Source organism: Maylandia zebra, linkage group LG9 (assembly GCF_041146795.1).
Source record: "Maylandia zebra isolate NMK-2024a linkage group LG9, Mzebra_GT3a, whole genome shotgun sequence".
NCBI classification, from domain to species: domain Eukaryota; kingdom Metazoa; phylum Chordata; class Actinopteri; order Cichliformes; family Cichlidae; genus Maylandia; species Maylandia zebra.
Window position 1 is genome coordinate 17750885 of NC_135175.1, and position 24706 is coordinate 17775590.

The 24706-nt window shown below is 40.1% G+C and overlaps 1 protein-coding gene across 2 annotated transcripts in view; it reads left to right on the forward strand.

The window, feature by feature from the left end:
- cntnap2a (contactin associated protein 2a) overlaps nt 1–24706 on the forward strand; it is a 388888-nt gene that overhangs the window by 231855 nt on the left and 132327 nt on the right. For both annotated transcript variants that reach the window (XM_076888097.1, XM_076888098.1), the window contains exons 10-14: nt 3259–3408; nt 12673–12835; nt 19990–20096; nt 23178–23297; nt 24117–24232. In XM_076888097.1, the coding sequence (XP_076744212.1) occupies nt 3259–3408; nt 12673–12835; nt 19990–20096; nt 23178–23297; nt 24117–24232 (656 nt within the window). The remainder of the gene's footprint in view (nt 1–3258; nt 3409–12672; nt 12836–19989; nt 20097–23177; nt 23298–24116; nt 24233–24706) is intronic.

The following is a 24706-nucleotide window of genomic DNA, read 5'->3' on the forward strand; positions in this document are numbered from 1 at the left end:
AAGCCATTGTTAACAGAAAACCATAAGAAGTCCCGTTTGCAGTTTTCCACAAGCCATGTGGGGGACACAGCAAACCTGTGGAAGAAGGTGCTCTGGTCAGATGAGACCAAAATGGAACTTTTTGGCCAAAATGCAAAACGCTATGTGTGGCGGAAAACTAACACTGCACATCACTCTGAACACACCATCCCCACTGTCAAATATGGTGGTGGCAGCATCATGCTCTGGGGGTGCTTCTCTTCAGCAGGGACAGGGAAGCTGGTCAGAGTTGATGGGAAGATGGATGGAGCCAAATACGGAGCAATCTTGGAAGAAAACCTCTTGGAGTCTGCAAAAGACTTGAGACTGGGGCGGAGGTTCACCTATAAGCAGGACAACGACCCTAAACATAAAGCCAGGGCAACAATGGAAAGATTTAAAACAAAACATATCCATGTGTTAGAATGGCCCAGTCAAAGTCCAGATCTAAATCCAATCGAGAATCTGTGGCAAGATCTGAAAACTGCTGTTCACAAATGCTGTCCATCTAATCTGACTGAGATGGAGCTGTTTTACAAAGAAGAATGGGCAAGGATTTCAGTCTCTACATGTGCAAAGCTGGTAGAGACATACCCTAAAACAGCGGTCCCCAACCCCCGGGCCTCGGACCAGTACCGGTCCGTGAGTCGTTTGGTACTGGGCCGCGAGAGTTGAGGCTCAGGTGTAAATGTATGGTTTTCAGGGTTTTTATCGGTTTTCAGCGTTATTTTTTTCATTGTTTTTATCGTTAACTCGGTTTTCCTGGGTCTCTTCACGTGTGTTATGAATAAATCTTCTTTTTTTTTCGGTACCGGTACTAGTTTTATTTTGTTGTATTTATCTGCGACACCTTAAAGGCCGGTCCTTGAAAATATTATTGGGCATAAAACAGTCCGTGGCGCAAAAAAGGTTGGGGACGGCTGCCCTAAAAGACTGGCAGCTGTAATTGCAGCAAAAGGTGGTTCTACAAAGTATTGATTCAGGGGGCTGAATAATTACGCACACCCCACTTTGCAGTTATTTATTTGTAAAAAATGTTTGGAATCATGTATGATTTTCGTTCCACTTCTCACGTGTACACCACTTTGTATTGATCTTTCACGTGGAATTCCAATATAATTGATTCATGTTTGTGGCTGTAATGTGACAAAATGTGGAGAAGTTCAAGGGGGCCGAATACTTTTACAGGCCACTGTATTTGGTGCTTTTGACAGCGAAAGAAAGACAGAGAGACAGAGAGAGAGAACACGGATCGCATATTTGAGCATGAGGGTTTCAGCAGGCACTTGTCTGTTTGTGCATGAGTGTGAAGGTTCAGTTACATCGCCATCACTGATAAGCTCATCATTCAAAGCTATTGCAGGTGATGTAAAACAGATGAGGGAACACAAGGTTATACAGTATCTATTTTCCATTACATTCAAGAGGTTATAGAGAGTGGGACAGGATGGAGGAGAGAGCTTGGTAGTGATTACATCAAACCAATATGCAGGCAGAAATGTGATTGTCACTGAAGGAGGTTATCAAGGTCGCTTTCTGCCAGAAGTAACTTTTTTGTGGTTATCACTCGGACAATGTAGACACTGTCCTCTAGATTTTGTGTTATTAGTTTTGGGATCATGGCCTCCTGACAAAAAAGCGTTGTTAACAGTATTATTTTTTATTATTTTATTTTTCTCCCTGCTAGAGCTAGTTTTTAAAAAAGGGTTTTACAATTTTAAGGGGTACCATGTCCCGTGTATGCGAGTGTGTATTTTTGCATGCCCAACCACGTTGCCCTGAGCGTGGCTGCTGTGGTCACAACTCTCAGCAAGTGACCATCTTGGCCCTTAATTTCTTTGGTCACAGCCTCGATCGCACACAGGCATACAAGCACAGGCACACACGGCCACCCTGCTGATGAAGATTAATTAGTGCAGACTCCCTGCTGATATGAAAGCTCGGGTCTTCAAGTGCATTCTGGGAAGAAGTAAACAATGTGAGAGTGCATCTTGCAGACAGCGGGGACTCACACAGAGGCCGCCACACAAAAATGCAAACACACCGACATAAGCTTGCCCACCGTCTATGCGAAAGTGTGTGTATTGACGTGCATGCAGATCCATGAGTAGGTGCGCTCTGCCAAGACTGATTTACACATGACCGTACCTTGAACTTCGCTACAGTGTCCTCAACAGGTATCGATGTATTACAATCAGTGAGGCAGTGTGCTAAGCCCAATTGAAAAAGAAAGACACTGCAGCAGATGGCTGCAAACTTAGAGAAGTAGAGAAGAAAAGAGAAGAGAGAAAGAAAAAGAGAGGAAATTTTAAATGCAGAAACAGAGGAAGGGAAATAAAGATGGAGAGATAGAGGAATCTGGGATAGCGATCGAGGTGAGGAGGAAAGGATGAATAGAGATTGGTGTCAGTAAGAGGTGATGTATAGAGGAGAGGGCAATGAAAGGAAGCTGGCTTCTCTCTCAGCTCCAGTAGTAATGTCCCTTTCCAAAACATCACTCATATTTAATGGAGCACAGCTACAAGAGAAGGGAGAAGAAAGGAGGGCACGGAACTTGCATGCACCAAACACACACATATGCAGACAGAGCAACACATTAGAGCCTCGTGCACTTTCAAAAAGTACTCAAAGTTGCAGGCACATAAAGGACGCACACACACATGCATTTGGATACTCAGCAAACAGGGTTCTGTGAGACTTAATGGAGTTGAGTCACATGGGCTTTGAGACTACAAAAGGGAGCCAGGAGAAAGAGGGAGTGAGAGAACAAAAGAGAAGGGGAGAAGAATCGAGGAGCACGGACTTGCATATGTGACTGTGCACATAAGTGAGGGGAAGCCGAAATAGAGGCAGAAAGATGATCCTCGATAGCACTGAACTCTGTTGGAATCACATTCAGCAGGCACACAGGAGTGCCATTGTTGTGGAGAAAAACATATGCTGAATATAAAAGTAGAAGGTAAACAGAGAGGGATAGCCACACATAACAGAATGAATCACCCACACACCTCTCACCCAGCCAATTGTCTTATTGACAAATCCCAGTCAGGGCCTTACATATTCTTCTATATTCTCCTATTAAAAGAAATAACTTGGACCTATGGGGGTAAAAAGTACCAGTATTGAGTTTTGTGTGGTGGGCCTTTTTTTATTGTTTTTTTATTTTTATTTTTCTCAGCAAGTTTTATTATTACATCCAGGGATTTACACAAATGCTTTTGCCTTATTGCTTTTTTCCAGGCTCGGGCCTCAATGATGGCCAGTGGCATGCAATACGTTTGGTTGCCAAGGAGAACTTTGCCATGTTGACGATAGACGGCGAGGAGGTGTCTGCTGTGCGCTCCGTCTCACCTCTCAGCATCACCACGGGAGGAACCTATCACCTCGGAGGTAAGGGTCAACCCAGCACCAACACCACATTTCTAATGAGAACTAGACCAACTTTAGTGCCAGCATCATTCATTTCCATCGCATTTCTCTACACTGTGGATGTGTGTACTCCACCACATGCTCCCTATGTTTGAGGAGGTGTGTTGCATGTTTATTTTTCATGTTTTACAGCTAGGATTTGAGTCGTCTATGCTGTTCATATAGAACTTGTGTTGGTTTTGTGGTTATTTGCAGATAGTTCTTCAATCTAAATCAATATTTCTAAATCACCCATATTTGTACATGTGTGTGTTAAGGCAAAAATGATCAAATTTCTTTTCCGGTAGGCAAAGTTTAACTGAAAGTCGCTCACTTAGCAAGAGCCCAGGCACAGCAACAACACCATATATATAGGGGACACAAACTATAACAAACAGACACTCACAGAGAGATAGAAAGAGCGATAACACAAGCAGCAGCCTCAATCTGTCAGAATTAGGAAGACGCCAGGTTAATGATGCCAGACACCTCTGTCTGTCTGTTGGAAGATGGTCCGTATCTAAGTGTACTTGTGTGCATGTGTGTGTGGGTGTGTGTGTATGTGTGGGCACCTGTATGAAATTACAGTAACTTAGAGAGATAGTGCAGCTCTGATAGCTCCATCATGCCTCCCCCACCCCCACCGCTCTCTATCTGAGCACAATCTCCTCCATCGAGCAAAATCATTTCCCCAGGCCAGTCAGTAAGGATCAGAGCAGCCGACAAAAACACAGCCCTAGTACTTTTATTCTGTTGTCTATTTTAATTTACTCTTAGCTGGTTTGAGTAAATCCCCAAGTCCATGATGACTCTGTACTTTTTTTATATATGAAATCAAAGTCTGTGAGACCTTGATGGGCTAATGGATTTTTAGTCTAGAGTCTGTTACATCTTTGAAGGATTCTGAAGGTCTTTTGTCAGTCTAGGCTGTTGCAGAATCATTGAATTTAATTCTTCATTTTTCATTATTGATATCCCAACTTTCTGTCTCTCTTTTTAGTCTTTGTCTGTCTTTTATATCTCCTCTCTCCTTTTCCTTCTCACCCTCTAGTCTCCACTTGATGCAATTGGTGATTTATTGATTTCAGTAAACTGAGTTGTGAATCAATAGCGGCTGAGAGGAGAGGAGAGGATCTCCGCAATGTCTTTACTCCATGAAGAGGGCAGAGGAGACAGTTAGACGAAGGAAGTCCAAAAAAGGAAGAGAAGAAATAGTACAAAAGATTGACAGGCAGGAATTGCAAAATACAGAAAGAAGGTTTTATAAGGTGAATGAAAAAGGTTAGCACATTAAAGAGTAAGGCAAGGCCAATTAATCTATGACGAATACTTCAAGAAAGTTTTCTGATGTTTTTATTTAACCTATGGTACTTGAGTTGAGGCACATTTGGCAGTTCTTGCACTCTTGAATTTTATTGGGTAGGACACAAGAACCTTTGCACACAGATTTGGAGATTTTCTGCCATTCTTGTCTGCAGATCCTCCTAAGCTCTGTCAGTTTTGATGCAGATGGTCAGAGTTCATTTTTAGGTCTCTCCAGAGATATTTCACTGAGTTCACAGCACGGTTGTCGTTGGGCCACTCAAAGACATTCACAGAGTTGCCACTCCAGTTTGTTTTTTGAGAGGGGGCTATATGCTTATGGTCATGTCCAGTTGAAAGGTGAAACTTTGATTCAGTCCTGAGTGCTTTGGAAAAAGCTTTCTTGAAGAATATGTCTGTATTTTAGCTGTTAACCATTCCCTGAAGCCCAACTAGTCCATACAGAAAACATCAACTCTACATGAATGTGGCACAAGCGTGCCTTACCACTGGGATGGTATCGGGCATGATGATTAGTAGTGATGGATGGGTCCCTTAGGTGTGACATTTAGAAAAGAACTATCTGGTTCTTGTTAGCAGTATGTACTTAGGCCCTTTTCTGGCAGTTGCTTAGTTTGGCCAGACAGCCAGCTCCAGGAAGACACCCAGTTGTTCCAATTTGTGCATTGACCTGATCCTCCCCTTTGACTTGTGCAACAGTATTCCCTGTCACCAGGCTTTTGATTCCCAGATCATGTCCAGTCAGTTAAATTTACCACATTGCAAAGATAAGCAAGAGAAATACCTAGAAACTGAACTAACCTATGCTAAATTGGTTCTGAATGTCAGTCATATTCTTTCTTCCAATAAATTTGCAAAAGATTCTCAGCATAGATTTTTATTTGGAAAAGATTAATTAAAAAGAGCAAAATACTGCACCATAGGTGATACATAAAAACTATGTACAGTGCATTGTAGTATATATTCTACACCACTTTGCATTCCACTTGCATATAAACACATACAGTATGTAATCACATATAAACACTAAATACACATTGCAGCAACTGGAAAAAATAGCAATGTTTTTCAGTAGTTTCTCCCCTTTGATGGAGGTAGTGCGCTGAATTGGCAGGAACTGTGACTGGGGTTTTTCTCGTTAATTTTACATGACATAATGAATGCTGAGGAGCAGGGAGCCTGGTGGTAAACACAAGTTTGAAGGCTGCAGGGGATACAAAACTGTTGATTATTACTATGGAAAGAACTACAAAATGATATTTAGGCCAGCGCTTTAGTGGCTAGGGAAAAACTTTTAGGAGCTGTTTCATGGAAAACAGTGTGCACTGATGCAGCTTGTGTTTAGCTCTTAGGGTTATTTTCCTTTTCTCTTCATTTTTCTGTGATTGGGTTTGGTGTATTTAAATACTGTAGCAACAGAGAAATTCCATGTGGAGCAGTGTGTGAATTTTAATGGCAATTTCCATCTTTCATTCAATATCTTGCCTCCTTGTTATCAAAGAGGAAGCCTAAAATCCTATGTGTGTTGGTTAAGTTAGTACGCAAGTCTGTAACTCACATGAAAAGATGGGTGTCCTACATACACACAGAACTACGTTAGCGAAGGACAAAATATCCAGCACATGTATTCAAACCATCCCGCTCATCACATTCAGAGGCTAATTTCCATCTCAGAGGTAACAGAATAATATAGTGAATGTACAAAAGATAGTTTAGCCTTTGGCTTGCCCTCAATTACTCTCTCTGATCGCTCGGCTTGATGAGTCAAAGAGGCCAAGCCCATTAAGCTGTCCTAAAGCTCTCTAACAGTATTCCATCAGCACTTTCACTGTGACTGAGACTGTTCTATCAGCGAGCCACAATTAGCAGAAACCTCACAGTATTATGAACAATCCCTGTTTTTTTATATACAGGACAAGGCTTGAGTTAATTGCTGAGAGTAATTTATGTAGGTGCAGCCATCCAGGTAGCCATCTGCTTCAAATCACATGGCTGTAAGGCATCAATCTGCTGTGCTTCCGCTGGCAACAGTTGTAGACCAGAGACCACCAACTGAACCCTACTTCGTAAACAAGTACCATGTAATAGCAGAGATATATTTTATGCTCTTGGTTTTATGTTGTTTCTGTGCTGTTCTTTGTTGTCAACCCCATCTTTGACTCAACACTTTCGAATAGTGATTTAATAACAAACAATAACAAAGTTGTTTTTTTAGTTTAAAAAGTTTTAAAAAATACATACATACATATATATATATATATATATATATATATATATATATATATATATATATATATATAAATTAATATCCACAATGATGTGTCATCTCTTTCTTGGATTTTGTTCTAAGTCACGAGTATTTGGTCTCCATGAAAAATAAATGAGCAAGATAGGAAATGTCAGTCTAGAGCAGACTTGCCCAACTCCAGGCCTTGATGGCCGGTGTCCTGCAGGTTTTAGATCTCACCCTGGGTCTAGACACCTGAATCAAATGATTAGTTACCAGTTCTCTGGAGATCTTCAAGGCTGTGTCCCAATTCAGGGTCTGCACGCTTGAAGAACGCACACTACGCGTACTACGTACGGTGCGTACTATAAGTACGAGAAGTGCGGAAGTGAGAGGCTTGTGAAATGGGACGTTCTAGCCTTCAGCGTGCAGACCCTGAATTGGGACACAGCCCAAGACATGTTGAGGAGGTAATTTAGACATTTAAATCAGCTGTGATGGATCAAGGACACATCTACAACCTGCAGGACACTGGTCCTCGAGGCCTGGATTTGGACTCCACTGGTCTAGAGTAACTATTCCATTCACTTTGATAGCATAGCACCTTAACTTTGCTAGGGAGTTAGAGGAAAGTGGGTGTGACTATCTGCCTCCTATAATCTTCAGTTATATTTTTATTTCTGCCACAACTGCTACATTAAAGCACATTAGCACCAATTAGGGTTTTATTGAGGCGTGACTGTCACTAATCAGAATCAGAATCAGAATCAGAATACTTTATTGATCCCTGGGGGAAATTATTTAAAAAATGAGGAACGCTTCACGAATTTGCGTGTCATAAGTAATAAGTAATACATACGGTATCACTAACACTAAGTCTGAGAACACATGCTTTACATGCTTTACTTAGACCCACACACACACAAATACGGCATATAAATGTCAGTCTGTATTTAATCAAATCACAGCAAAGTGTGTGTGTGTGTGTGTGTGTGTGTGTGTGCGTGCGTAGAATTGGCTTATATGAACAAGACTGTTTTTTTTCTTTTGCATAACACAGTCTTTCAATGCTTTTAACATTAAAATTAATGTTATTCATATGTTATATGAAGGCATGCATATTGACATGAAATATTTGCTAATTCATGCTTATATTAAATAAATAAATTACCCAGTTTAAATCAGTGGTAACTTTTAATGCATTTTTATTTGATTTGATTTTGGCTATGATGGGACATTATGCAAATGAGGTACTATTCCCAAGGAGTTTAAAGGCTATGCAAATTGAGTACATAATATTTCCCTTTATTGAATATTCTTCCTTATTTCCTTTTTTTATATATATTGTCTAGAATGTGCAGTTTTTGCGTGTCAGTTAATAACAGCTAAAATAAGACCACTTTGCTTCCTCTGAAATTATGTAATAATTGACAGTGCAAATCTCTGAGTTCTGCAGCCATTCAACATTTTCCTTGTGATGTAATAGTCCTGCCATTTAATTTCTGTGCCATTAAAATTCACTTGGAACCTCTCCCAAGGTTGCTAGGTTACAAGATATTATGCTGAGGATGTCAGTGGCAAGAAAGACCTAGGCTTTGAGCCTTTGAACGTGCCCTTTACTCTTCCCTCTTTCTTCATTCTATTCTTTTCAGGTTTCTTTCTGTTTTGCTCCTTCAAATTTCCTCCCTACCTTATATCTTCATTTTTCTCATTATTTCATTTGCTTTAACCCCTTCCTTTGCCTCCCGCTGGACTCCTCTCCTGCTCCTCTCATCTCCACTCCTCTGTCCATTGAGCACCTGCTTTTAGAAGCAGTCTCCTGAACCCAAAGCCCATTTTACGGAGAGTAGTTTTTCACTCATGACGCTACGCTTAGAGAAATTAGTAAGTGACTGGCAGAAGACATCCATAAATTGAATTTCTCAAGAGGCACGACAGGGAGACACACACAATCACACATAAGTGCACATACACGGAGACACAAAGTCATATTTTCTATTCAGGAAGAGGGGAAAAAATTGATACACTAATGAGAGAGCAGTCAATTATGGGACGTTCCACTCTGAAGCTTTCTAGCATTTGATAACTGTCTGTAGGTGGGGGCGGAAAGGAGTATGTAGTGTTTCCTATTGTAGTGTTGAAATCTTGACTTTCTTATACATTTGATAATACTGAGTGGTTCCAAATATTGTCACAGCTTTTCATAGCTCATTGCTTCTTTTCATCATTTTGGAAATGATAGAATGGCTTCTTTCACATTTTCTATTTGTGAATAAATGACTCATCATGACAAAAGTCCTACAGTTGCTTTCCCATTACTACACATAGACTGTACACTATGACACAGTATATTGTTTGACCTTCTTGAAACACAGCATTGTAGCCCTCCAGTGCTTTCTTTTGGTCATTTTAGCATCTTAAGTTCTTGCGGTAACTTGTAATGAATAGCACATTTTCAGCCATGCGTCTTGCATGCCGTTCCTTTTACATCCTGCCTTTACATCCTAAGGCTTGTGATGAATAAGACATGACACTCTGGCAACCACATTTATCAAAGTGCAGTCCACGTGCTGCATGTGCATCTTGTGTCATTTTGTGTAAGTGCAAACAGTTCTGTTTACGTGCATATCAGCTAAGGTGCCAAATGATTTTATTGACATGAGTTTTGTTTGATATTAATGCGAGTTATGTTTGTTTGGGAGTGCTCTGAGGACTTTTTTGGACACTTAGGGTAAATTGCTGAGGGACAAACTGCAGCAGGTGGTCAGGAGATAAGCATTTTCCTTTCCGGGAGTGCATTCTTGGTTTTGTGTGAAATTACATATTGTGTTTGGCAATAGTTCTTGTCTCTTCTGAATATATTCTAGAGTTACATCCTTGGAATATTTGTTTAATAATTTACCTCTGAGCATATTGGCAGATTTCCAACCTACCTCTTCCGGAAGCAGACACATACCTCTAAATGTAATGGGATTTGGAAACATAGCCTGGGAGCCAGCCGTGCACAGGTAGAAGAAAGCTGGTGCTGGTCTTTCCAGTGTGTGTTGTAAGACGAGCTCTTTAGGCCCAACAGGGGGATTGTGATAGTGTGCCAACAAGACTGCAGGGGGTTATTGCTGTTGTTCCACATTCTGAACAGTTATAAGAAACAGAGTTCTTCTGTTTGTAGTAATACTGCAAATTAAAGCAAAGAATGACATTGAAATTAGAGAGAAATAAGTACTGCTTATTCTTATCTAGAATTTAGATTAGAAGATCGATTGAGGTATGGTGATGCATTTGCTTTGCTTCCAGCAATTGTTTTGTCTTTGTTGGACTTTCTACTAACAGCGGTCTGAATCTTGAACTTTGTGTGAGTATATCTGCATTACATTCATACAGTGATACATATTTTAAAATCATCCATCCATCCATCCATTCGCTTCCGCTTATCCTTTTCAGGGTCGCGGGGGGCGCTGGAGCCTATCCCAGCTGTCATAGGGCGAGAGGCGGGGTACACCCTGGACAGGTCGCCAGTCTGTCGCAGGGCCAACACACAGGGACAGACAACCATTCGCACTCACATTCACACCTAATGGCAATTTGGATTTTCCAATTGACCTATCCCCACAAGCTGCATGTCTTTGGACGGTGGGAGGAAGCCGGAGTACCCGGAGGGAACCCACGCAAACACGGGGAGAACATGCAAACTCCACACAGAAAGACCCCGGCCTGATGTTGGAATTGAACTCAGGACCTTCTTGCTGTGCGGCAACAGTGCTAACCACCGTGCCACCGTGCTGCCTCATAAAAAATTAATTTTCTTGAAGCTTCTTGGGGAAATAAAAATGTTCCCAGGGAGGCAGACTAAAACAGAATTGTAACTATATATTAACATTGGTTATGTCTGGTCATTGCTTTAGAGTAATAATAAAATAAAATGCTGTACTTTAAATCTATTTAAAACTCTGCTACTGCAAAATCTACATACTCTCTGAGTCTTATTTATCCATCTATTAATCATTTAATATGCAATATGGTAAAAGGAGCATTTATAGTGCTCATTCATATAGATAAATGATCACCTGTGTCTTTTAAATAGTGATTTGCAGATGTTTGGATTCATTTAGCTTTTTCTAGATATCAGATTTTTGCTTTTGTTTGCTGATTGATGATTAACTTTTAATCCAAAGTCAGCTGTCACCTGAAGCATGCCGGTTTTAGTAGAAATACAGGTGCATTTCAGTTATTGCTCTTAAAAAAGTATTTTTGCATCAAAAGAGTAAATTATAAAGTGACACCTAATAAACTAATCGGATATAGTGTTGAACTTTAATTGCAAAAACCACTCAGTTGGTGGCTTGAAAAGAGAAGCAGAGAAACAAACCTCCCGCTGGCTTTCATGGCCGAGCAACATACATACATCCACCCATAGCTTCATGCATGGTGCCACTCATTCTGCCAAACTGTCAGGATAGCTGGATTTCCTTTGCATTTATAAGCTATCCACAGGACACAAAGTGCTGCCAGCCAGCTGCAGTCTGCTCTGTTTCCCATCTTCTCTTCCTTTTCTATCTCCCTCTCTGTCTTTCTCTCTCTCTCTGTCTTTCTCCCTGGAAAAAAAAAAAAAAAAAACACCAGGCAGGTGTGGCAGGAAAAGAGACAGATGGCAAGGATGACAGGAGAAACTTTTTGGAAGGAGGAGATGAAAATCAAAAGATGTGAAGAACAGGATGAATCCAGCAAACGTGCACACACATACCCTTATACATACTGTTTACTTTCTACTGTTTTATATGCTTTGTGTCAGGGACATAAACTACAATTATGTCGATGTATACACACACATACACACACACACACACCCAGTGCACACGCCTTGTATAATAAGTCTCTTTGATGCTTTGGCCTTGAAGCTGATAGGCATGCTGGAGAGTGTGACAGCTTATATCATCACGATGATGGAGATGTCATTGAGCGGTTGTGTTTTATGAGTGACCCGTGTGCTGTTGGACTGCCTGTGCTCTGTAGATTTACACTCCTATACTGTATGCTGTGCAACTATTATACACAAAGCACAGAGGCAGATTTAAACATGTAGAAGACATGCATGTAGAGTACATGTAAACCTGTCATATATCAGTGAAGTTTTGTAAAAGATAAAGAATGTTCAAAAAATACACACAGGTGTATAGTTTTGTCCTAGCCTTGTCCCCTCTTCAGTCAAGGCCCAGTGAAACCTCTGGACGGGCCATTGACTCCTGTACCTCATAAACGTACAGTATAGAGTAAAATCTGTATGTCCTCTAGCCTACTGCAGTCTTAGCACCAGCATTAAGTCTAATGGGCCTTGCGGATAAGCTCTAAAACAAGACAAGTGATGAAGGTTCATGGTTTTAAAAAAGGGGACAATAACCATTCACTGGCCAGGTGTGTTGTTGCTCATCAAGGATAATGTCACTGTCTTCTTTTCATGGTGTGTTTTAAATCGTGAGATTGCAGGGAGAGCATAATAGGATTCTTTCAATCTCCCACTTCTTTCATTTCACTATTAAAACAAGCTTTTATGCATCCCTTTGTTTCTGTTCCTTCTCAAAAATAGTTACAGCATTTTTTCCACTTCCAACTATCTGTAATTGTCAGCAGAAAATTGCCATTTTTTTATGTAACAATGTTTTACTTTCTTTTCTTTTGTTTGTTTCTTGTATGGGTTCCAGGTTATTTTCTGCAAACACTGTTTCCACCAACCCAGCGTTCGTTTCAAGGCTGCATGCAAGCAGTCTTAGTTGATGACCAACCTGCTGATCTACATGCTGTGGAGAAAGGCACTGTGGGAGCTTTTGAGAATGTCAGCCTGGACATGTGTGCAATCATAGACAGGTAAGAGTGGGTCAGGCATGGGGAGAGGACAAAAGCAATGATTGATATAAATCAACTGGTTTTAAATAGGAAGAATCATATACTAGACAAGAGCGCCATGTGGAGTCTTTGAATTTCGATCCAGAGACTTATAGCACAAACATCCACTTGTCTGTTTGAATCAACAAGTATGTGAGCGTATTGCTGTCTCCTATCTGCTTGTCAGATATAGTTGATGGGGAAAATTACAGTGCAAGGAGGTGTGTATTTTATCAGTGGAAAACATTGAACAATCTTAATCAAACATCAAAAATGAGCCATGCAGTTCGGTTTTATTGCCAAGGATACCAGACATGGAAATTCTGCACAGCACCTCCCAATGTTGGCTCACTGTAAGCATTCATTAAACTTGTTGACATTTCAATTTATTTCCTTGTCATGGACTAGACAAACACATTGGAATGGATTCGCCATACATGCAGTCACCCATGCAACATTTGCCTGCATTGATGCCTGTGTGCAAAACCATTTAAACTTTGAGGACACGTTTAATCCCGGTGGTGTTAGTCACGTATTATTTAGTGATTTGTCTTCAGGTGAGGTTTGTCAATGACCTTCATCGATATCCTTGGTGAGCGAAGAAGACACCAAGTACCCCTGCTTGATTGTGATCAATTTAGGTTCGCCACAAGTGGTCTGACTGGCTGGGAATCTTGAGTTCAGACAACTGCTTGGGCACACACTTACACAGGCAGACTCATCAGAAAATCCTGTTTAAGTCAGTGTTGTCATTTTGCATTTGCATTTTCAGATAATGTTTCTATTAAAGTGTTTGTGGCAGTTTAGGCTACCTAGTTTATAACTCTAGTCAAAAAATCCTTTTTGTGCCCTACTCTCCTCCAATAATGAATGAAACGTATTGTATTTGTTCATATTGTGTTTATTCTTACAGTGTACCTGGAGGGGGTCAGGAGGAGGGGCTCTGTGAGGCAGAGTATGACACAGTATGTGTCATACCTAATATGAATGATAATAATAATTTTGATTTGAAATGTCATCCAGTAAATAGCAAAATGCTTACAAAGTCAAAATTTGCATTTTGACTCTGTTTGACTCTGTTTTGCATTGTGCTGTGCAATCAAATGCCCAATTTAGAGGTGCTAATTGACTGAGTCAGCCAGAAGACTGCGTTATTATGTTTTAATTTGATCAAATGTTACTCACCATTGTTACAATTTCACTTCAACAGAATACTGATGCTGTTTATTTTGTGCAATTCTGTGCAACTGCCTCTATGTGACGTACACTATACTGTACGGAGGAAACGATCACAAAGATGAGTGACCGAGAGTGTTACAGACCACTGGAAGTTGGCTTCCTGCTGCTGCATATTGAAAATGCAATAGCAGATGTGCTGACAGTTCTCCAGAAAACTTCTGCCTTCACAGGTGGAGAAAAAAAAAACTGTCCATGGCCAAAAAACTTTATTTTGGACGTGAACTAACACAGAAGTTTCCAAATTTAATGAAACTATCCTACTCTCTGTGCTCCCAGTATTGCCCAAGTCTATTACTTCAAATGTTTTGTATAAGCCCTGCAGTACTTGAGGTGGGCCTTGTTCTGCCATGGAAGATGAATGGGTGCACTGTTACCATCTAACTAATCAGAATGTCTTTGAAGGCAGTTCAATAGCCCTGTCTGACCTCCCTTTGATCAATGCCGTTCCACTGTGAGATTGTGTTTAGGGTGAGATAGTGGAAGAAACAGAAACTACACACAACCTAACAGACACACTCTCAGGTGGACACATAGCTATGCCCATGCAAATTCCCACAATGTCACTGTTGTTCTGTAATACTGCCGAGGCAATGAGTGCAGAGGCACATAAAACCACACACGCTCATAAATTTGCCGAAATGTCTTTTTTTTTCCAGGAAAAAAAAAGCCGCATATATAGTTAGTATACTTGAGTGATCACAGCTTGCTGAGCATAATGTCTTTTGTGATTGTCAATTGCAACCCTCTGTGAAAGGCCCTTTATCTGAACCTTGTTACACTGTAAAAACAAACTTTTAAAAATATACTCAACGAAATTGATGTAACAATTAACCCTAACCCTAATTAGTACACAATTTGTTAGGTGCGATCTACTCTATATTTGTACTCAAGCACAACACAAATAGGTCAAATCTACCTAACCTTTGTCGGTATGTTACACCACTACAAACCTTTTTAAAAAATGACTAACATTACCTCTGGATTGGAAATGCCTAGATTAAGTAGGAACATTAGGGAAATGTCTTGAAAATTAACAGAACAATGTTGCATTATCCATAACAAGAAGCATGCTGCAAAGATGTAACTGGAATTGAATCATGGATTTATTTATTTATTTCTTTTTGGAGCCTTGCAGAAAAGATTAGCACTAATGCTAGTGCTTTCATCATCAACATACCCTCTGCACCACTGATGAATAGACTTGTAGTCAAGACAAGACCAAGACAGACTGAGTCAAGACAAAGACAAAGTCGAGACCGAGACAAAAAAGCCAGATGCTGCTTCGTTTACGGGTGTCAGGCATATTTATGTGTTTTTGCGATGCACTCGCACAGCCCTCCTCACCACTGTCTACTGTCTCACTCACTTACTGAGAGGACAGACGCACACTCCACTTAACTGTCGCGTCTCTCCCTCTGTTTTTCATATAATGATATTATCCTATATCCTCGCATGTGACTGGCCACAATATGGAGGGATTGGAGCATAGCTGAGCCACTGTGTGAGAGCTGCGCAGCAAAAGGAAATTAACTGTGCGTGGGGCTGCACGGCGTCAAAGCTTTAGCGCAGTAAGCTCGTTAACTTGAAGTTAACTCTACTTGGACAAACTGCCCGAAATGCGCTGACAGAAACATTTCAGGGAATTTGAGTCATTCTGCACTCCAGATGCGTTACTTGCATTAAAAATGTGCTGTGCAATCTAGTGTCACACTAGAATGTTTGTTTTTCACAGCTTTTAGACTGCCACAGGGTCGATTTTGTACATAGCCAAATGCTTGTCAAATATTTTGTAGCCTAGCAGACAGGCAGGATTTTTATTTATTTTATTTATTTCTTTTTTTTACAGCACATGCTGTCCCCCTCGTTTTCCAAGTACACTGAGTCCAAATGTACAAAGAAATCCAAAGATGGCCACAATTATAACCCCCTCTGCTGTCAGTGAAGCTATCCTATGTTATGTGAACAAGGCCAAAGTAGTATGTCACTTTCATCAGTATTGTGTGCACAACAGCAGTAATCATCATGTCCAGCTCCAGAGGTGGAATATTTGTGCTGCTTAACTGCCCGACAGCCAGTGAGGCTGGAGAAGAACTCAGAATTTTAAAGGACCCCTGCAGCTTTTACGAGTCAGTGTTTGTTTGTCCTCCAGCTCGCTTTCCTGCTAACACCATTTTATTACATTCAAGTAAGCAGACTTAAAAATTCTAATCGCATAACTCATACATGACTGTGTGTGTGGAAAACCCCGCTTTAAGCCTCCCGTGCCTCGGGATCCATCCCCACAGGCCTGCAGGCAGATCAAACCACAGAACTTTGATGTGCTCGGGATTTGGGTTGGTATTCAAATTTTAACAAGAAAAACTGTGATGTCTTAACTGCTGTGTGCTCAGTGCTGTGTTCACACTCTGTTTACTTCCATCTGTGAATATAGAGACTAAATTTTAACAATAACAATATGCTTTATGTTAAGAAACCTAAGATGGAACACTGAGATTCAGCATCATTAGCAGGTCTGTCGCCTCCTGCACTCAATAATCAATGATGTTTCATTTTAGTATAGGCAGACACACACTTCAGTAGTCACTGACAGTCTCACTTTATTTAGTCGCACATGGTCCGATTAAAACTGAGTTATTCCTGATTGTTTACAGTTAGCCAAGGTCACCAGTAGATCCTGCATTTTCTTTCACTGACTGGGTGTCTTGGCACAAGTATTGCTGTGGGGGTGGGGGGGTATCAAGCAGAGGTGGGACCAAGTCATTGTTTTGCAAGTCTCAAGTAAGTCTCAAGTCTTTATCCTCAAGTCTCAAGTCAAGTCTCAAGTAATGTCAGGCAAGTCAGAGTCGAGTCTCAAGTCACTGGTGTAAAAGTCCGAGTCAAGTCACAAGTCTGAAACTTTGAATTTCAAGTCCTTTCGAGTCTTTAAAAAAAAAAACGAAAAAATAATGTTGCAGTTATGCTAAATGTAAATATTAGACCATGTAATTTTAAAATCTGTGTTTTTCTCAACACATACAAAATAGTGAACTTAGAAAATATACACAAATTGTGAAATTGCACCTCTTTAAAATGCAGCTCAATTAAACCTAGCTCCAAGAATAATTTTCACCGACAGTTCTGAGATAAGCTGCATGTTATTCTTGGATGCGGTTGTAGGACCAGCTTTAAAATCGCATGACAAAAATATCATACACATTAAAAAAAACTGTATCACCAACGTAGCCTGGACAACATTTGCTAGTTAGATGAAGTCAGCTATCTCATTGTAGCATATTTATATGCATATTTATAATCATACGGTTCTTGGAGTGAGTGCATACACTCATGAAGTTTAGTAACTTCAGGTCACTGCAACAAGCCCAGGTACAGTTTACCGACGGATGGGTACAGGACCTTGAAATGCACCGTGTAGAACGAAAGACCATCGTACGTATCATAAGTTTACCAGTCTCACAAATCGTCGTCATAAATATACATTCCTTAACCGTTTATTAATAGGACCTTTGAGCTCAACGGTAATTAATTAGTAGTGGAAATAATTTCTGGTAGCATCACAGAAATGTAGCAGTGACAACAATATTGTATGCTGTAATCGTACTGGGCAATTAGTGATACAAAAAACCTGTTTTATCCTGTGAATAAAAGTATATGTTTTTGTCAATGTACCATAATAACAGAAGCGAAACGCAATATTGTGTCAGGACAATTCACTATTTATGCACAATAAACAAAGGAGCATAGCGCGACAATTTCTGTTCAGCGCCAGACTTGCTTGTAACCTATATCACTAATTATGTTATGAAAATGACGTATTAACTACTAAAAAACACTGACCTTCGTGTAAATGCTTGGAGCAGACTAACCTGTGAGCTGGAGGGTTCTGGGACGTTATATTTGATCTTTGAATGGCTGCAATCCAGGCCATCCGTCGCGTCTTTGTTACTTCGGAAACATGGCTTGAACAATTTCTCTTCAACGACGTAATCCGATAACAACCGATCTCTTTACCCGTCGGCTTCCCGTGGCTGTCATGCGACTGGCTATTGCAGTTAATGATACAACGGCTTCTTGACATTTTTGTGTTTCTTTTTATCGCTGTGTGACTGATTTCAATTGAAAGCCTGCGTGCGCTAGTACCGCTTGCCACGAGTTCCCAGAATCCTTTGCGGTTCTACCCGTGAATGACGTCACATTTTCAATCTCTATATAATATGCATGTTAAATTTTATATTTTGGGTAAAATATCAAGTCTTTTCAAGTAAACCGGTTCAAGTCCAATTCAAGTCCCAAGTCATTGGTGTAAAAGTCCAAGTCAAGTCACAAGTCTTAGAACATTTTTTCAAGTCAAGTCTAAAGTCATAAAATTAATGACTCGAGTCTGACTCGAGTCCAAGTCATGTGACTCGAGTCCACACCTCTGGTATCAAGTGAAGGCATTACTTTCTTTCTTTTGTTCTTGTGAACACCTTGAATGGAAATGTTGACAGATTCATTGAACCTATCAAGCTAATAGCGACATCATTGGTTATGAAAAGAGTCCAAACAGGGAGAAAATATGTGGAAATTCAAAGAACGAAGGTTCTTTGCCGAGTTCTATTTTAAATTATTAGAAATTATCATCATGCTGACTGACATGTTTGAATGGTTTAGATCTTATCACTGGTTTTGTCCTTTTGAATCAGCTTTTTTACAGCATAAATATTTAGTATCCTTTGCCTGCAAAGGTATGTGTGGTAGTTTTCAAGGGCCTCGGGTCAGTGAAATCATAAAACTTACATTAATCTCAACTCATAGAATCACATTCTTTTATTATTATATTGTAAGACTTCTGTCTCAGATGAATAGGGATGCCACTCTGTCAGTCCTGTATTTCTTTAGATAGTAGCTACCTATAGTAATAGACTTCTAAAGAAAATCTCAATGTGGTCACAGTTCATGTAACCTACAAGTAATCACCTTTTAATGTATTTCCTTTCCTTTTCAACAAGTTAGATATAGTGCACCTTAACATTGTTTATCACAAAATTTAGATCATCTGTTATAAAAAAAGTTTTTAATGAGATGTCTATATGGGCATACGCAAGTTTGTCACATTAAATTGTTAATTCGTCATATTACCATAGCCCAGAATATTCTGTTGTTCTATGAAAAGGAGCAAATTGCCAAAACAAAAAGCAAAGAAATTTTTTTGTTTGTTTGTTTTAAGAAAATAATCCACTCCTCTCTTCACAACCTAGCACCATATGACTCTGTAAGAGATCTGTTTCTAAGTCAGAGACTCGAGTGTATTTGTCCCATTGCTCAGCTGCGCATTAGAACAACTTCTTTTTTTTTCTTTTATAGTTAAGTTCAATTAAAGCTGGGAACAGAACTAAGAATCAGAATGGGATATCTTTTGTTTTGGAGAACAAAAATACTCTGGTGAGTTTGGGTCATTTTGAGAAAAGATTTGATAAATGGTCTGGCACTTACATGGCGCTTTTCTACTCAGTTGAGCACTCAAAGCGCTTTCTGGCTCAAGCCCCGTTCAGCTAATCACAGAACGGTTCATACAGTGTTTTATCGATGGCACACACTTTCTAACATCACACGCTGACTCATGGTACAAAAATGTTTGTAGTTAGAAAAGCTTTTGTTGAAGCTTTTATTGTTTTCTGATCAATAAGTTTTTTACCGTGATAAATTGCATTAAGTAACACAATGTGCTGTTGGATGGGTGCTATCATTAAAAAGTATCTATAAAAATCGATGTGCTTTCCTTTCAAAATAAGAACTCTTCTGAGTGACAGATATTGATCATTGAATGGTAGTGTATTTATTTATAAAGCAAGTTTTTAAAGCAACAAGTGTTGAAAACATTTCCTGTAAAAGTGCTATTGCTGTCCTCCTCTCTCTAGATGTATGCCCAATCATTGTGAACATGGTGGTCGGTGTAAACAGACCTGGGACAGCTTCAGCTGTACTTGTGATGGAACTGGATACACTGGAGCAACATGTCATACTTGTAAGTATGTGTGTGTGTGTGTGTGTGTGGCAAGTTGTGTGTACAGTTGTTTGTTCTATTCATTTTTTGTTTCTTTGTGTTCCCGTCCGTGGAACAACACTTTAGGCCGCTCTGCTCTGCCTGTGTGTGTGCGTGTGCGTGTGTGTGTTTGATTTAGCCTTCCTCCATTCGAATTTGAGTGATTAAGCTGTTTGTTGGGTTTTTTTCAGCTCAAAGCCACAATTCTCATTAGAGGGACAGATGAACTTTTGAAGTATTCATGGGAATCAGGCTTTTCTGACGACACTGTGTGTTTTGTTCCGACAGAGAAAAAGGAATACGACCCAAAAAGCCCCATAACACAAAGAGAACAGAGTCGGAGAGAGCAAAGCGGGATTTTTTTAAAAGTGCTTAACAATTTGAGAATGCCATCCCTCCTCCCATAAGCCTCAAAGACTGTTCTCTTTTAAGAGAAGGCAGATAAGTAAAGTTCTGGAAATAAATCTAAAAGAGCAGATTTAATATAATGGAAGTGTGAGAAAGCCAGAGGAATAAAGTGAGTGAAAAAGACATTTTTCAAATTTAGGCACTGCGGAGTTGGTCTAAGTAGGTAATAATGAATAGATCATAAAAAATACAGAAACAGATGAAGCAAGATGCACATCGAGAAATGTCTTTGTACGACTGCATCTCTCTATATGTGTGAATCTGTGTCCAAAATTGCATCCCTATTTACTATATACTTACTGTATCACATACACCTCTGAGTTTCTGGGGCTATATGGAAACGCTATGCAACCACATAGTGCTCTGCGATGCATTGTGCTGCATATGTGCCAAAATAACAGCTGCTGGTGATGATACATGAAAGAAACAAATGAGTAAATAAGGTGCTGACTTCACGCATGCCCTCTGAAAAAATTTGTCAAGGATTAGTTAGGAGTAATAAGAGACAGCCTAAGGCAGTAGTAACCTAGAAATGAAGGTCTCTGGTTTCCGGCTATAAAGGTGTGAGGCAAATCTGGAGACCTGCCAGTAAAGTGTGGGGAGAGAGAGTGAATGAGCAACTCTTTTCACTTCCTTAAAGAGCCGCTTCTTTGTCACGGACCTCTAAATAGTTTCTCTGGTGGAGCTTGTCGGTGGCAAAGTTGATGAAATGGAATGGACGGGCATTTATATAGTGCTTTTTCAGTCTTACTGACCACTCAAAGTGCTTTAGAGTAACAACCACATTTAAGCATGCATTCATACAGTGCTTTATTCTACATTTAAGCACCTTATTAACCCAACATGCACAAAGAAGCTGAGGTACCTTCAGACAGCACACATGGGTACAGGGCAAACCTTATGACCACCAGAATTACACTTCTCAACCTCTGGACTACGATGGCAGCATAAATAAAGAGTGAAACAAAACAATGGTGTAATTTGACGCCATGAAATGATTTAAAACATGTCACCAATTAAAGACCCAGGAGTGTGCAGTAGTGTCCCATCCTTTAGTGATTAGATACGTAATAGTCAATTAATGGAAGAATAAATATGTTTTAACCATATTCTGAGATAAAAAAAACAATAACTGAATGGTTAATAACTTAAAAAAAAAAGAGTATACAGTTTTGAAAACTGCATTTTAGTTCATGCCAATTAAATACTTTGACTGTATTTTTTTGTCATTAAAAAATAAGCACAGGGGTTACCAGCATTTACAGCTTTTATGTTGATACTGCCATAAGCTCCTTTCCAAATCCTGCTAGTATTCCACTCTGATGGTAAATATATGCAGACATAATTTTTGTATTGACTTACTAAATATTCTAATTAAGTTCCCTCTGGAGAAATTTCTCTGAATTTCTCTGTACATTGAATCTTTCTGTTGTGGTACATAACACTGAAGAAGTCCTAGGAGAAATGCTGGCTATTAAACTACCATTGTATTACAGCCTTTGCCAATGGCTTTGAGCCAGAACAGAAACATCAACCTCAACACTTCTCTTGATCCTTTGAGATTCCTCAGTACAGTTACATCCTCCCAACACTGGTTGTGGTTACCAAAAAGAGTCTCCTCTAATCAGAAAACCACCCTGCAAAACTGAGATCAATGAAGTAGTCGGAGAACATATAGAAAAGAAAAGGCTGAAAAATAAAGAAACTGCAGACAGAAATAAGGAGTTGATAGCAGGCAAACTAACAAAGAACTATTAACATATTGCAGGCTCTTTTTCTTTTTAAACTCATTGTTAAGCCTGTGAGGAGTCACACTTCAATCAAGAAAGTTTCACTTCAAGTCACGCTCGCAATTCACTTTGAAGTGTAATTCTTCCTGCTGTCCGCGTCCCTGTCTGTCTGTGTGTACGTCAACACAAACACAACATCAATATGTTGTCAGCTAGATTGCTCGAGTGTTAGGGAGAAGACGCCGCTCCTTGACAGGCACTGAATAGAGACAATGTGGTGAGCGAGGCAACCATATGAAATTGCCTTTTGGACGAAGGGGAAAATAAAAATAGGGGGGAAAAAAAGAAAGCAGCTTTGGAAACTGAGTTGCTATTTTAGGTCCATCGTGGATTTGGAAGCTTTAGTTGCTGAATTAGATAACAAAACAGAAATGTTACTCTAGCATTTGTCTATAGTATATTTTTGAGTGGCTTACTGTAGCCTCTTCTCTCGCACCAGCCTCAGGGCAAAAAGAAAAAAAGAAAAAACTGCCAATCTATGAACGCTTTTCTGTTTACGGGGAATCAACTGCTGATTTTGCTGGAAAGCCAGGCCTTAACACTGCCACCACCCACGGCCATTTTTTATTTTTATTTTTTGCCTCATTGGTTAAGATTTATAAATAGGAAAAAAGTGTTTCCTCATCTGTCATCCATTCAACAGTTGTGCTCCTTTAAATATGGATGTTCCCCAGTGTCAGTGTATATCTCAACATGACGTGGTGTCACACTGAGTAGGTGTCAAACACAGACTTGTATTGTAAGCCTAATTTTGGGGAGGGGATGTATAGTGCGCTTGTTTTTTTTTGTGTTTTTCCTTTAATACCCATCCTCCTTCAACTGCTCATGTTTGCTCTCATTTTTCTTCACCCTTGCTCTGCTCCAGCGATCTATGAGCCTTCGTGTGAGGCCTACAAGCATTTGGGCAAGTCCTCCGATGCCTACTGGATCGACCCCGATGGCAGCGGACCTCTTGGCCCCTTCAAAGTTAACTGCAACATGACAGGTGTGTGTCTCCAGTGTGTGTTTGCGTGTGTGCCTTCCATACTGTCTAGCCCCAGTGACCTGTGAAAGGAAATAAACTCTGCAGCCTTAACCTGTTATATCTGTGGTTTCCATGGCAACATGTTCACAGTAACTGACATTTACTTCTGAAGCAGCAGCAAACACAGATACTGAGATGCACATGCACATCAAAACACACGCCACAAACATATACGCAACGAAGCTGTTATGCAACTCTAGGAGTGCTCTAAGGGTCTGTGTGACACTTCTTCTGTCACACACACCTGCACACTTCCATGAACACACACACACACACAGTGGAATAAGTAGATAGTCTGGAACAGCAGAGCATGGAGGCAGAGCAAAGGCGAGACTTTTAATGAAATGTCACTGCACTCCACTGGCTGGCCCCTTAGTCACGCTGAATAGCGCACTCACACACACCTCTGAAATGTTAAGAGTTTCACGCTCTCTCTCTCTCTCTCCCGCACACACACACCTCAGAAACCTGAACCACACATACACACACACATTCCCTGACTGACAGTGTGAATGAACAAGGAGCTGTGTGAGTGACTGGTTCGTACTATAACAGGACAGAAGTGTCTATTAAATCCCGGAGTCTCATAGCTGTAACTTAGATTACACGGAAAGAACTTCACTGCCATGACAGCTAAACTGCACAACTCATGTGTTGCTATGTCTGCATGTGCGAATCGATTGCATGTGTAAAATTAAACGAACGATCAAATACGTTTCCTAGGTTTAAATTGCGCTATGGCTTGTTTTCATTTTGAATGTGTTTTGTCTATTTTCATAGAGGACAAAGTATGGACCACAGTGATGAACAACCTGCCTCCCAAAACCATAGTCACAGGCTCCAGCAGAAACAGACGGACCGTGTTACAGGTCAACTACAGTGCCTCAATGGACCAGGTAATGCACTTGAACACGTTAAGCATAGAAAGTGTTTTGTCTGCAAATAAGGCAAAAGTAGTATTATACTTAGGTTTAGAAGCCAAAAAATCTTTTTTTTAAAAAATGAAAAGGAATATATTATGAGATGGAAAAAAGGGTTTGGATTTGTTTGAATTGTAGCCCTCAGGCTCTGGGCTTCTCCCTTAGTACATATTATGAACGATGAGAACCGTGAGGATTTTTTTACTGACTACTGCTAACATCTGTTTTGTTTTAGATGATTTTATCCCACCCTTTAAAAGCAAGCCTAATATGGTGCACGGCACACGTTACTCTGCTGTTGCTGACAGGACCATAGGGTTTCATTTTTGGGCTGTTTTCTCTGAGACCTCTGCTTGTGAGAAAGCAGCTGCATTTTCTTCTGTGATAGCAGTCTTCTTATTGTTTGCTGAAAAAAAAGCCCTTTATTTTTCCGACTACGCCTAAGTCACA